Raw genomic sequence first — 14012 nt, 5'->3', positions numbered from 1 at the left:
AACAAAGAATGCACAACCCAAAATCATTGGCGGACCACCCGACTACCAATTTTGAGAGAATTCAACATGAAAAGTATACAACTTAGGTTTGCTACTATTTCAAATTAAATGAAATTTCAATTAAAATAATATTTAAACTAAAAAAATTACTCATACAATATCTTTTCGTCTTTTTCGACCCAAATTTTAACATACTATTAATATTTTATTTTACACAAGCATTTCGAGTGAGGCTGATTTAATTAAATCGTAAAGAGATGATCGAAGGCGATAGAATCGAGTTCAACTTCATGATAAACATATTATATATATAGATATATATTAAAAAAAATCATATTTGAATTGTATTAAGTACTTAAATAATTTGATGTTTTAAGAAATTTTAAGCATAAATACGGTATATTCCAGAAATCCTACATAAATATGTATATTACTAGAAATGTACTAGGAGAAGTTTACTTGTATAGAAAATCTTACATAAATATGTAACTATCTATATTTCTTTATGTAATTATGCTTATGGTATTGGCAGTGTCCCTATTGCATAATTTGTAGTATGAAAACATTGTTGTAGTTCTCATTCAGTAACAATCTTCACTCACCTGCTAAAAACAATCTCACTTTCAGGCCATACTTGAAAATTTGTACCTCATTGATGGAGGACGAAAAAACTCACAAGAGCAAGATGGACTGTTTACAAGCAAACAAGATTCATGAGAGAAAATATATTTGTATTCACCTAGCTAATTATCAGAGTAACCATATGTTGGAGGATGAAATTATATTTTCGCCTAGGCGCATTGAATGCATCCAATAGTATAAGTACCCTCCACTTCGTAGAAAAAAGGAGGACGGCTGGAAGTTAGAAGTCGAGTAATACTCAGTGTAACATCAAGGGCTATTCAAGTGTACCTAATCGCTTCTCAAGAAATATAACTGTTGCAATTCGTGTCTCCTATTTGCACCACCACTTATAAACCATACTTCCCACAACATCTTTATCTTGTTCAAATTTTAGTCTTGTTAAGAACAAGTTGGAACCAGAGATCGATCCATACTTCACTGCTATAGTGCGAGGGAGCATGGAACCGAATTAAATGAGGGGGCAGGCTGCAGAAAAGCATCATCTTTTCACGAGTTATGTTACAGCAACATTTGCACATTTACTGGTAAGAATTGCATGACTAAGCTACAAGCAAGAAAAAGAATGGAAATCCAAAGAAATACAGATCATTTCGTCAACATACAAGTCAACTAAACCTTTTCCTCAGTAACTACTATCAGTGCCATCGGATCAGAGTTGTCCGTCCTAACATTCAGCAGACACAATTGTTTTCTTTGGGGAGGCTATAGAATTCTTCAAGCTGCAGCTGACCTAAACCACTGCCAGAGTCAATCTTTTAGCAGTTCAACCTTCGCGATCCATTAATTTATGCAAGATTGCCTGTGGTTATGTAATTCACACTAGAGTTAATATCTTTGAGGTATGCTAAATAATCCCAAGAAAGATCTGTTAGATAACACGAATGCTACAGAAATCATTTTTCCCCACATAACATGTTCAAATTCCATGAGTTACAGGTAGCATTATAATGTATAGAAATCAGAATTCACACAAATGAACCATGGGTGAGAAGATTAATTAGCATGTTAGATTTTGGATTTCTGGAAAATGGAACGCACTGGACAAGAGCGATGGGATTTCAGCCCTTGATGTAGTTCATGCCATGATATTACAAGCTTCACCGGTCGGAACTCAGCAGATTGGCCATGCCCTTTATTGTCCTCAAAGGAGATCAGTGCACGCTCCAAAAGATGCTCAAAGGCCTAAAAGTTCAAATCATTTCACATGCTTACAGAAGTTAAGTGCATTCTTCAGTTTCAGATCCATCAATAGTTTAAGAAGTTTCACACTTACCCGTAAGCATACATTCCGTGCATAATAGTCGGATGTTTGGAAGGTGTCATGGATGCTTTTGTACTCTGCAAGGGCGATGATGTGTCAGGGAGGAATCCACAGAGGAGAGACAAGAGTGAAATTTAAGCACACCTTTCATTATAGAATTAAAGTTGCATAATTCCAGCTCTTTGACTTCTAACCTCTTCATGCAAACCAGAATGTAAAGCTCTAGAACTGAGCAATCTGCACAAACAGTTGAATTTGCAATTTTTCAGCATAGAATTCATGTTGGTGTTTCTAATGTTCTTGCCCACTAAAGGATTAAACAAGGATGAAGAATTCAAATGTATAGAATCAAAAAAGAGAAACGTCCATGAAAGAAGGTAAGTGAATAAAATACCACTGCAGTAGCTGCCTGTTAGGATGCAAAGATGAAGTCTACATAGGGACTATGTACTCACCTTTTAAAGCCTCCAGCTTTGGCTGTCTTTGCATGCTTCGAAGTGCTGATTTAAAATTCTTAACAGATAGGAAACCAGAATTCATGTCCATATGACAAATAGCAGAGAACCTGTTGGCAATCATCATGTCACTGAACAGAAAGTAAAAATACTATACATATTCCACTTCAAAAACATACTGACTTACACTTACAGAAATCTCAATAGATGGCCAACACTTGAATCAGAGTAACATAATGTATCGATGATTCCTTTGAATTTCTCATCTGCTAGAATATTCTGTGAAATGTTAAGGACCTCTGACCATGTCTACTGAATGCAGAAGATTCAAGAAGAGGGAAAAATTGCAAACTTGTCGAAGTAATTTCTCTCTCTGCAGAATTGTTGTTAAACAGTTCAAGAAGAGGTAAACATCGCAAACTTGTCTGTGAATTTGGTGGAGGAAAGGACTGGTTCTCTCTAGTTGAGATCAGGCAATAAAAAGACAACAAAACTCATAATATAACATCTGTACTTATATCTGATAAAAACATATGTTTGAATCGACATATCTTCTCGGATTCTGCATAGTAAAACAATTCCAGGAAATTTTGCAGTTAACAAAAATTCATTTTATTTTTGAAAAAGCCAACTTTTCAGAAAACGTTGATGATGCTTTCAGCGAAGGATACAAGAAGTTTTGCATTAAAAGCAGCTGTATAATCATTTGGAAGACTTGAATCTGTTGGCAATAGTAGAATGTGCTCTACAAGCCTGCACATCAACAGCATAAGTTATGATAAACAGAGCTCTTGAGAAAGAGCAAGCACACGCGTTTGAGGCAGGAGAAAAACACTTCACCTTTGGCAATCTTCCCTTGAGGGAGGAAGAAACAACAACTTCCTATGCGAAAAACGAGATCTTACTCTTTTCTCCAACAGTTGATCAGCATCCTACAAACCAGAAACAAGGTTTGAGCATTTTTCTGAAAGCTCAGGACCCACTTCAAAATGAATAAAATTTCTCAAACTGGATCATGTTATGCAGTCAATGCATCACTAACAGGCACAACGGCACATAGGGTTCCATATGGATAAAGCTGGATACATGTGCACTTGGTGCTACAATAAGCCACAGAAATTAAGCATGGGCTTTCGTTAGAATCACTAGTTTTACGGTAAAATCAGGTAAGTGGTGTCCAATCTCAGAGACAATGCATCAAATTAGATGTGCAGGCAGCATACCAGTCTGCAACTCACTCCAACTACAACAGCTTGTGATGTGATAGATTGCATTGCATCAAGCAAACTATAAAGTAGACGCTGTTTTCCCTGCACCGAAGAAGAATTACTCATGCCTTTTGTGCAGAAACAGACCCCCAAAACTCAACCTATCTTGAGGTAATTTTTTCAGCACTTCATGCTATTACCTGTGTGAAAAGGTCAAACTCATCTAGCACAAAAACAATTGTTTTATGTGCTAATCCACACTCCCTGTTAAAATGAATGGAGAAACTAGCATCGTTAAAACAAATATCAAGATCTCAGGACCTCTTTCTTTTCCAAAAAATACTGGAAGCATTAACCAATCAACTTACCGCAACATGGATAGCAAGAATTGGGAGTTATCATCATATGACGCCTGCCAAATGATCCAAGAAAGAGCAGCAAATTGGTAAGATCAAATTAAATATTGCAACTTAAACCAGCACAAATGACATTACCATTTTAGAGAACATCAAGTGATGCTCCAAACACAATTGCCTGGCTATCTCCTGCACAATGATTTATGTACGTTAAAGAAGTATCACATTTGGAAATTGGACGCGTTACTTAAGGCACTAACATAAATAACACATTGTTTTATTCACATGATAAAGCCATCCCCTTGTACATAGAAATTGTTAAGCACAAAAAAGATAGTGACATTTTGCCTTAACTCCCTACGGGCCTCTGCATCTAAAATTTATTCCAAATAAGAACAAGGAAAAAACCAGAAGTCAATAGTTTTTACAGTTGTGGGATAACAGAGGCACTATAGTGACTTTTGTAACCAAAGGCAGTATGGCAGTTATATAAATTGCTTTGGATAATTTCTTCACCAAACTTTCATGTTTCTGGAATCTGGGAAAATCTTGAGTATTTTGGGCAAAGGCAAATTTTACTCGTGCTTGTTAATAGTTCGCTTTGCATATACAATTATCTGTAACCTTTCTGAAAAAAACTCTCGGGATCTTGAATTACGACTTTTGAGGGTTGTCGTTATAGAAAACGAAGGGATACTGCAAAAAAGGAAAAATAAGCTACATTTGTGTGTCTTGAAATGTGCATTGTGGAAGCTAAATCCAGTTTAAAATATTTGAATTAACGATTTGGTCAGTTCAGTTTCCAAAGCTGCAGTTGCATAGCCCAGACTTTCTGTTGTTTGCATTTGAACTAACAAAATATTCATACAATCGGTATAGCAGCAAGGGGGAAGCATTGGCAGTTCGACCTTCAAGGCGCAATTGTTGTCACAGTGCAGAAGTCCGTTGAGTCTAATCTGAAATAATACAAAAATAGAAATCATGCAAAGATCCAGAAAGGTGTCAAAAAAATAGTTTAAAGCTTTTCCAAGGTGGAAAACAAACACTATTATATGGAGTAATATGTAAATATAGAAGTCGTACCACAGAGATCATATCTGGATGCTCTTTCAATAGTTCTTCAAGAACTATCTCTAACACCTATCCAAAATAAAGGGGACAAATAGCAAGAACATACAATATAATGTAAATATACAATCCAAAAATTACAAAATCACTGAATTTTCACCCAGTAAAGATATAAAGGAAGAAATGGGACACACCGCAACTTTTCCACAACCTCGAGGACCAAGAAGCAGAACAGAATTGTTACATGCCTCAGTTACCGAACTTGATATTATATATTTCAATTTACTGAAACAAAAAGAAAAATGAATCAAAAAGTCAACTCCTCGTCATGCCTATATCTTCCACCGTGAGGCATGAAACAAAAATTAAGAGGGTGCAAAAAATATAGTGATAGGAAAATACATAATGTAAATGGCTGAAGCTAACCTTCATAGAAACTTAACCGAAACTGTTAAAAAATTCAAGCAATTTGGTAACTTATATGACTTCCCATTACTGAGAAGGATTTTCCAATAAACGGATCCAATTCCCGGGTAAAATCATAACATAGACGCTGAATCAACAAACAGATTAGAACTTTATATCAAGTCACATAATGTAAAATTGAAACAGGGTTCCCCACTTGGGTTGACACTGAAAAACTGAAAATCACCAAATTCAACATCACACTTTCCGCATACTCACGAATTAATGGAATAAATACACCACTGAAAGAATTAAAATCAAATAACTGTATGGACTCCCTGACCAACTTAATCCTTGCGCAGAGCTCCTGCGCTATCTTTCCAGCAAAAAAAAACACACGATAAAAATGAAAAAGGAATGCACCTGTAGTTGGAGTCGGGGGATTGGGAGAAGAAGGAGAAGACGAAAGAGGGACTGGAAATCCTGCTCCTGAGGATGATTTTGGCTTGCTCTGCTGGATTGAGGCGGCCCATTGCCTCTTCTTCCGTCTCGGCTTTCTTTCTTTACTCTGAGATATGAAAATGTAGAGATTGATTGATTAGGGGATGGAGGTCAGTACGAAATGGCGGGAAAATTAAGGTGGCGGTGGACCGGTGGTGATGCTATACACTATACTTATACTATACATACATGCGTGCAAGTTTTTCTCTTTTTAGCCAAAAAGAAAATTCCAATTTTTTCAATTTAAATATAATATATATATATTATATTTAATTAGTTTTTAAAACCTTATATATAATTACTTGTTAAATAATTAATTTTTCAAAAGGATTTCATATTCAAATTATATAAACACAAATTTCGTATATTATTAAAGATCCATATTGCAAAGCCCATTTTGTAAAATTTATATTTGAATTTATGCAAAAGTAAATATGTTTAGTTCTTTAAATCCATTCAAATTTTGAGCACATTTGACGATTGCCCATATTTTTATTCATTTTTCCTCTCGTATTTTTTCTCCCCCTTTTCCTCCTCTCTTCTCTCTCATACCGCCCTCATTTGTGTTCCGTCTTTTTGTCTTTTTTCTTTGTTCTCTCTTAGTTTATGCCTTTAAATTTTTAGTGAATCTATTGATAATAATTTTGTCGTTCTCATAATTGGAAGGATCAAGCTTTTGTGCAACCTCAACGGTTATATACGACTAATTTGAAAGAAATCTTCATTAGAGTACAACTAAATTTGATACATAGACTATTACCTAGTACTATTTATCAAATATTGATTAAGGACACAACTAAATTTGATATGCTTTCTTAATAATATATTTAATATGTCCATAATCGATCTTTGATCTTTTTTGGATTAAGTGTTTTCTTGTTGGATTACTATATATGTTATTATATTTTAATCTACTTAAAATCATGGAAAGTGTTCGTGGTTTATGGTACATAATGTTGGTTTTTCTTAATTACTACATACAAACGCTTGTCTCATTCTTTTATCTTTGTTAATCTTGACCTCCTATTTTTTTATAAGTATTAAAACCACTCAAAATCACATAAAATTGGACATTTGATTTTAGTTTTAAAAGTGAAAATTAAAAAAAGATTATTTTATAAAATCATGAATGACAATTTAATTTAAAATTAATTTTAAAAAAATTGAAATAGTACCGTGTGCACCCTCACAGTGAGAGGAGCATCTCAATTTAAGAATATTGGGCCCAACTCTTTCATCAGCCCATTAGTAGTAGTAGGCGGCGCGTATAACGCACTTCACAATCGAAAATGTGAAAAACGTTGCAGTACCAAAATCATTTTCAAACCATACATCCAAACATCCAATTCCAATTTTAGCACGTAACAAACACTTCGTTCCAATTTTTATAACAATAAAAAACTTTTACTAATTTTATTATTATTATTTTTTTATACATAAATATAATTATTGCAAGTCTGTTTTTTATTCAAATAATAAAAAGGCCAGTATAGAATATTTTTTTTTTTTTTGAGATTCGATAAAAATTATGTATAGTTGTTATGATAATACGTTATAAGTTAGTATATTATATTAAAAAAATAAAAAATCATTTTAAATTTTATTGATATAATAAAATAATTGATATCACATTGTCATAAATATCATTTATAAGCGAAATATGCTTCCTTTTAAATATTAGTAATATAATTCACCTACCCGAAAAAGCGCACAATAGAAAAATCATGCGGTACTCACTATAATGCACTGTGTTTTCGCCCCCAAAATATCCCCCGTCAAGCTCAGAAGACCATGATCAGCATTCAGTGCGTTCTGGTGCGAGCTCGGATCAACGCAATATTTTCACACGCACAACACACACCGAGAGAGAAGCAGCAGCAATGGGAAGCACGAGAGCCCTCATCGGCAGTCCACAGCTCAAGCATACCGCCCCTTGTTTCAAATGCTTGAACACAAAAAGCAAACCGAGGACAATCATAAGCATTGATCAAAGAAGATCCAAGGTACTGGGCCTCTCAAAGGAGATACATTTCAAGAAATTCAGTACAACAGTTTGCTCCGCAGTTGAGGACGTCGCTGAGAAGCAGCCCAAAATCAATGGTGGCAGCTTAAATGGAGCTGTCTCGGCTGTTGGAGATGGACTTGGTAAAGTAAAACCCTTTTCTCAATTGATTTTGTTCGAGAAATATTTTTGAGTTTCATGATCTTTGTTTGGCTTGATCTTAGAGTATATTTCTAGTTTTCTCGAAGGAGTTGGTAGTTGATTGCTGATGGTAAATGTGTTGTCTGGTCATAATTATGAGGGTTTTTCATCTTTGTTTTTTTAATAGGCGCGAACTTGGATATATATATGGCGTGTGATGTAATCCGATTTAGCTTTTCATCTGTTTGTTGGAGACAAACACAGATATCGGTAGTTTTCTGATTGTGGTGTTTTCTGGTATCTAGAGGTAAATATAATTTTTGTTTTAGGTGGAAATAGTAAGTAAAGTTGGTGCAGCAAAAATTGAAGCATAAACGTTGAATACATGCTAATTTTGAAGCTTGCGAGTAAATGCTTTGCTAAATATAGTTGCAACTGCTTTACTAATTTGTGAAGCTTGGGATAAATGCTTTGCTAAATATAAGTTGCAACTCTTATTTGATTTAGAAGAGAGATTTTCTTATTATGATAATTTGAGTGTAAACTTAGTTGCTGCACTACTTTTCATACGTCACAAAAGACAATGTTTTCCAGGCCAGTGATTATGGTCTTAAATGATTTTGTGTTGGATCATAAGTCATTGTGCGACCATTTGAAATTTCTCATATGTGCATATGTAATTATCTTATTTATCAAAAAATTATAAGTTCTTTTTGTTTGGCTATTGAGAACTGGCAATGCACCTTTGTCTTTTGTATATAAGATGAGCTCCCTGCATATGTTTCTACGTCTCAACTAGGTTCAAAAGTCTTTCTAAGGTAACAAGCAAGTTTGTGGTGTCTTTCAAGTGAATTACAATATTCTATTGATTATTGTATTAGCACTCGTTTTTTCTATGGGCTAGCAGGCCACATCTAAAGGAACTGAATTTGTTAATTTAACATCTGATTAGAAGGTCCTCCTGTTAACACCACAGTTGCACTTTTTCTTTGTCTTATACATGCTGCCCACCCATCTCAGATTGTAATGCTATCTTTAGGCGATTAAGAAGGGTTAAGTACTTCAGGGAGGCCACAAAACTTTAATGCCTCCCTTTTGAGTTATTTGTTTAATGGATCTTCCTTAACAGTGTCCTCATGCCGAGCTTGTTGGCCTGCATTTTTCCTAAAGTGCACACTGCTTCTCCATTTTGCATCAGGCTAAGACTAGAGAATTGTAACTTTTGGTCTGCACATATTACACCTCTGTATTCGTCTTACAGTATTTCCATTTTCCTTTCATATTTTACTAATGTTCTTTCTGCTTCTAAATTATATCTCTTGTGAAATTTCAGATTCTAGTAATGGGGCATTGGAAAAACCTTCTCTGAACAATAAATCGGATGATGGAGGAAATTTTATTTATGATTTTTTTTATCCTAATAAAGAGCTCCTCCCTGATGATAAAGAAATGAGTATATATGACCATTTAGAGGAATTGAGAGGAAGAATCTTTGTGTCGGTTTTGGCTGTCGGAGCTGCCATGGCTGGATGTTTTGCATTCTCTAAGGAACTCATTATGTTTCTTGAAGCTCCAGTTAGTGCACAAGGGGTGCGTTTTCTACAGCTGGCACCTGGGGAATTTTTCTTCACATCCCTGAAGGTTTGAGCCCATCCTAACTTCTTCCTTAAGTTAGTTTACTCGTTGAATCATTATTTCTACTTTCTGCACCACTAAAAAAGACTGCGATTGGAACTTTTATGCATTTAGTGAAAGTATCAAGAGTCGGTTCAGCTGAAACTTGTCCATTCTATTTTGCATCATTTTTTCTTGTATGGTTGTATTATCCATACCTGCAATTTTGAATAGTATTTTACCATCTAAAGCTACTCATCATGCCATGATGTTTGTGCATCAAAATGGTGACTCTTCAAGTGAACCTTACACATGAGTGGTGCTCCCTAAAATCATTGCAGTAGCTTTGTAGTTCCAGACTAACAGTCAGGTAAGACGAGGTTCAAAAGATGTGGTAAGAGATATGTGATAACTCTATCTTGACTTGACAGCAGTTAAATTGTATCTGATCTCAGTCTCCTGTTATGTCTACTATTGCCTGTTTGCATTTTCCTTTGTTGTTGAGAGATTGCAAATTGTATTTATTAACTCAAAGTTTTGATTGTTGAAACACATTCCATTTTTCCAACCTGTAGAACATAAGCTGCAAAATTTGACTGCCACAAAACACTATTGCTAGTTCATTCTTATCTAGAAGATACGTGTCTTATTCTCCTTAACAATTTATATATTTCAGGAAGTTTAATTATAGTTAAAGTAGTAGACCTCCTAGGGTCTTTCTTATGGTTCATTGAAAAAAAAAAAACAGCAATTTTTTACACTGAAAATTTCTAGTGACTTTTTCACCATTGTCTGGCTAACTTAGAACAAAATGGTTACCTTGCATTGTTGATAATGATGTGGCCCAGTGCCCCTACAAAATAATATATTTTTTCTTATAGAATACATTTTGGGCATTTTGTAATAGAATCTTTTGTGCAGGTATCAGGATACTGTGGCATTTTACTCGGAAGCCCTGTAATCCTCTATGAGATCATAGCTTTTATTCTTCCAGGTTTGACAAAGGCAGAGAGAAGATTTCTCGGGCCAATTGTCCTAGGTTCCTCAGTCCTTTTCTATGCAGGCATCATCTTCTCTTACTATGTTCTTACCCCGGCAGCCTTGACATTCTTTGTTAGTTACGCGGAAGGGGTGGTTGAATCTCTGTGGTCAATTGATCAATACTTCGAATTTGTGCTTGTGCTTATGTTTAGTACTGGATTGTCTTTCCAGGTAAAATTTTCTTTTAACGTGTATCGTTTCCCCTTGCCTATGACAGCATGTGGATTCTAATGTTAGTGATTTTATCATAGTCAAAACATGTCCTGAATTCTCACCTTTATCCAGAATTCCACTTTGCTGATGTTCATTTATTGCTGGCAGATATTTATATTAAAAATGAGCATGTGATTTGGTTGGCATTTATATATTAAGTATTTTCATTCTGTGAATCTACTATATGCTCTTGGTCGTTTCATACTTTTGCTGATTTCCTTAAATTTGAAGTAGCTAGGTTTTCAGAAGTTGCTGAGGAGACCTCTTCTGATGAACTTTGATTTTATCTGTTCTTTACTCTTCTTTTGATTGAATTACTATTTTATTCTTTAGGGTGGTTGTTGAATTTCCTTAGTTTGTTTAAGGACCATCTCATTCCCAGCAAAGAGATAGAGAAAGTTCAGTTATTCTTTATTCACTCTTTTACTGTTTGTTTCTGAGGGAATTGAGGGCATCAACAAGGTTAGAAAACTCAGGAGGTTTTAAGCCTGATGAATATCCAGAACCAAGAACATCATCCTACTTGTGCATGTGAATTGATTAGTCTTTTTGTTTACTGCTGGAGGCTGATGGTGGTTGCCAAGTTAACTCAGAGAGGGAGATGCATACATTGAGGGTATTTGTAGTTAAAAAACAGAAACAGTTTCCAGAATATTGCTCTCACATTGAATCTTTATTTTAGCTACTTGCTCAGGCTTGAGGGTTCTTAGTTGTTGGAGAATATTTCTGTATTCCCAGTTCAATGAGTTTTTGTTTGTAAATGTAGCATCAGACATGCTGAAGTCGGTTCCTTAGTGGAAGCACTTCTAACCGGCAATAATTGTCATGTGATCGCTACATTTTCTGTTATTGATGGCTCTCATAAAGCTCTTGTCTCAGAACTCGGCTCTCATAAAGCTCTTGTCTCAAAACTCTTGTCATACTTATGATAGCATATCCATTATTATCTTTTATAAAAGAACAAAATAATAGATTAGAGGCTGGAGATTGAGCCAGAGGTTTAAAGGATATTAAGAAAGTCCTGACAGTCTGATATCCAGTAGATGTTTCTGGAGGGAAGACGAAATGGGAACAGTTACCATGGCCTTTAAGATCATTTCCAATTCTTCAGATCTCAAAGTCAAATATTTTTCTGCTCACAAATGCATTCATCAGATCACAATTTCTCCACTCTACTTTTGGAAAATTGACTTTCTTTTGTTCTCCTTCTTCAGGTTCCTGTAATACAGGTACTTCTTGGACAACTTGGCTTGGTGTCCTCAGAACAAATGTTGTCGGTATGGAGATATGTGGTGGTAGGTTCAGTAATTGCAGCTGCTATACTCACACCATCAACAGATCCTCTCACTCAAATGCTCCTAGCGGGTCCCCTTATGGGTCTCTACTTGGGTGGTGCCTGGGTGGTCAAGCTTCTCGGCCGATGATCCACATTTTTAAGGTCATACAAAGAGCAACTTGCCCAAATCCCAGTATACAACTCCCAGGAATATCTGCTTACTGCTAGCGTATGTTTTCTAAAGACGAGTTTACTCGGCAGCCAACTCCGCTTATAATTGTATTATGTTCCGTAGAATTGCTTTCTGCTTCAATACAAGTAATTATGCTAAGCTACTAGTGTGGAGTTCAGATGTTAGAGTTGTTCATTTGTAAGGAAATTCTTGGCATAACTTTAAGTCCCCAGTTGGCTGTGAAAGGTTTTATTCACCTGGAGACCTTCAGATCAAATCTCCTACGCAGCAATTACACAATCACAAGAGAGAAATTCATGTTTGTCAAAAGAGCTCGACCAAAAATTCTTGTTCGAATTCTATCTGAATAACTCTAAATTAATTATATAAAACGTATAATATCTATTCTTTATTACTAGGACAAAATGCATAAGACCCCCCTGTGTTTTTAAAAGTCTGCAAAAAGCATCTCTCTGTTTTCAAAATAGGATAAAACCCCCCTCATGTTTTGTTTTAGTCAACAAAAAACCACCATTCTGTCAGCTACTAACGGGAAGTGGAGAAGACGCGCGTCTGCTGCGTTTGGTAGTCTTTTTCTGCGATTTAGGTTGATATTTAATGATTTTTTGGACCAAAATACCCCTCTATGGATCTATATAACACACAAAGGGATTTTTTGCTTGTTTTGTGTATTCTTTTTGTCATTTATCACCTTAAAAAATAAATTAAATTTTGGCATATTAAATTTAAATTGAAATATTAAATATTAAATTTAACTATTATTTTTAATTAATTAAAATATATATTTAATTACAATAATTATTATTAATTAGCCAAAATATTTAATTATTATAATTATCTAAAATATTCTTAATTTACTAAAATATATTTTAACTAATATAATTAAAATTAATTAAAAAATTAAAAAAAAAAAGAAAGAAAATCTGGTATTTCGCCCACTTTTGCCGGAAACTTCGAAACAATTTTCCGACGCCGTCCGGATGAATTTCCGACGCCCAATGGTACCATTAGAATCCTCTCTTCAAAACGAACATTTCCATACCTTCAATTTGAGTTTTCGTCGACCATAGAAAGTGGGCTCAAGCAACGATCGCCGAACATATTTTTCGTCGATTCGTCTCCGTCCGATCGAATCTCGGTCTCAAACTAGCACCATCAGACTTGTCTCTTCATAACGATTCTAAGGAGACCAGCCTCACTCAATTTGGTAAAGAATTTATGAAGATATGATGATTTAATCGAAATCTCGTCGCCGGCGACGAGATGTGGGGGGAAGGGGGTGGGTGGGGTAGTTAGTTATTTTTTTTTAATATATAATAATAATATATTTTTAAAATTTTAAATTATTTATATATAATATAAATTAAATAATATGTTGAATCTAGACCTTTTATTTTTTCAAAATCTAACGGTTGAGATTAATTGATTAGATCTAACGATCAATATTTGATCAAAAAAATCCAACGATCATTAGAATAAGAAATAATATATATTAAGTAAGGGTATAACGGTCATTTTCTAAAAAATTAACACCGTTAGTTGGATTTAACGGAGAGGGGGCGATTGAACTGAGTTTACAAAATATATGGGAGCTTTTAGCTTATTTTGAAAACAGGAAGGTGCTTTTTGCAAA

General features: G+C 34.9%; 2 protein-coding genes across 2 annotated transcripts; one reads left to right on the top strand and one right to left on the bottom strand.

Annotated features, from left to right (window-relative positions):
• Positions 1-1111: 1111 nt before the first annotated feature.
• On the bottom strand, positions 1112-6055 carry ORC4 (origin recognition complex subunit 4). The gene is made up of 16 exons (XM_011072431.3): positions 5822-6055; positions 5188-5278; positions 5009-5065; positions 4834-4881; positions 4064-4114; positions 3938-3981; positions 3770-3833; positions 3585-3671; positions 3202-3293; positions 3033-3114; positions 2555-2640; positions 2362-2471; positions 2051-2143; positions 1919-1983; positions 1684-1827; positions 1112-1444 (listed from the first exon to the last, which is right to left on the bottom strand). Exons 1-16 carry the CDS (start codon positions 5929-5931, stop codon positions 1409-1411), a joined length of 1260 nt encoding a protein of 419 aa, XP_011070733.1. The 5' UTR covers positions 5932-6055; the 3' UTR covers positions 1112-1408.
• Positions 6056-7655: 1600 nt separating this feature from the next.
• LOC105156335 (sec-independent protein translocase protein TATC, chloroplastic) lies at positions 7656-12635 on the top strand. Its single transcript, XM_011072430.3, has 4 exons — positions 7656-8044; positions 9376-9683; positions 10578-10868; positions 12125-12635. The coding sequence occupies exons 1-4, from the start codon at positions 7780-7782 to the stop codon at positions 12332-12334; spliced, it is 1074 nt and encodes a 357-aa protein (XP_011070732.1). The 5' UTR covers positions 7656-7779; the 3' UTR covers positions 12335-12635.
• Positions 12636-14012: the final 1377 nt, after the last annotated feature.

This window comes from Sesamum indicum, linkage group LG2 (genome assembly GCF_026168435.1).
Source record: "Sesamum indicum cultivar Baizhima isolate 11 linkage group LG2, ASM2616843v1, whole genome shotgun sequence".
Classification (NCBI taxonomy): domain Eukaryota; kingdom Viridiplantae; phylum Streptophyta; class Magnoliopsida; order Lamiales; family Pedaliaceae; genus Sesamum; species Sesamum indicum.
This window is presented reverse-complemented; position numbering and strand designations above follow the sequence as displayed.

Bases quoted from the DNA above. Each gene is read 5' to 3' on its own strand.
- ORC4 (XM_011072431.3), bottom strand. From the start codon at position 5,931: ATGGGCCGCCTCAATCCAGCAGAGCAAGCCAAAATCATCCTCAGGAGC. The intron at 3,115-3,201 runs GTGAAGTGTTTT...GTTGATGTGCAG, and splicing joins TCAAGGGAAGATTGCCAAAG to GCTTGTAGAGCACATTCTAC. The intron at 1,445-1,683 runs GTGCGTTCCATT...ACATAACCACAG, and splicing joins AATCCCATCGCTCTTGTCCA to GCAATCTTGCATAAATTAAT.
- LOC105156335 (XM_011072430.3), top strand. From the start codon at position 7,780: ATGGGAAGCACGAGAGCCCTCATCGGCAGTCCACAGCTCAAGCATACC. The intron at 9,684-10,577 runs GTTTGAGCCCAT...TCTTTTGTGCAG, and splicing joins TTTTCTTCACATCCCTGAAG to GTATCAGGATACTGTGGCAT. The intron at 10,869-12,124 runs GTAAAATTTTCT...CTCCTTCTTCAG, and splicing joins GTACTGGATTGTCTTTCCAG to GTTCCTGTAATACAGGTACT.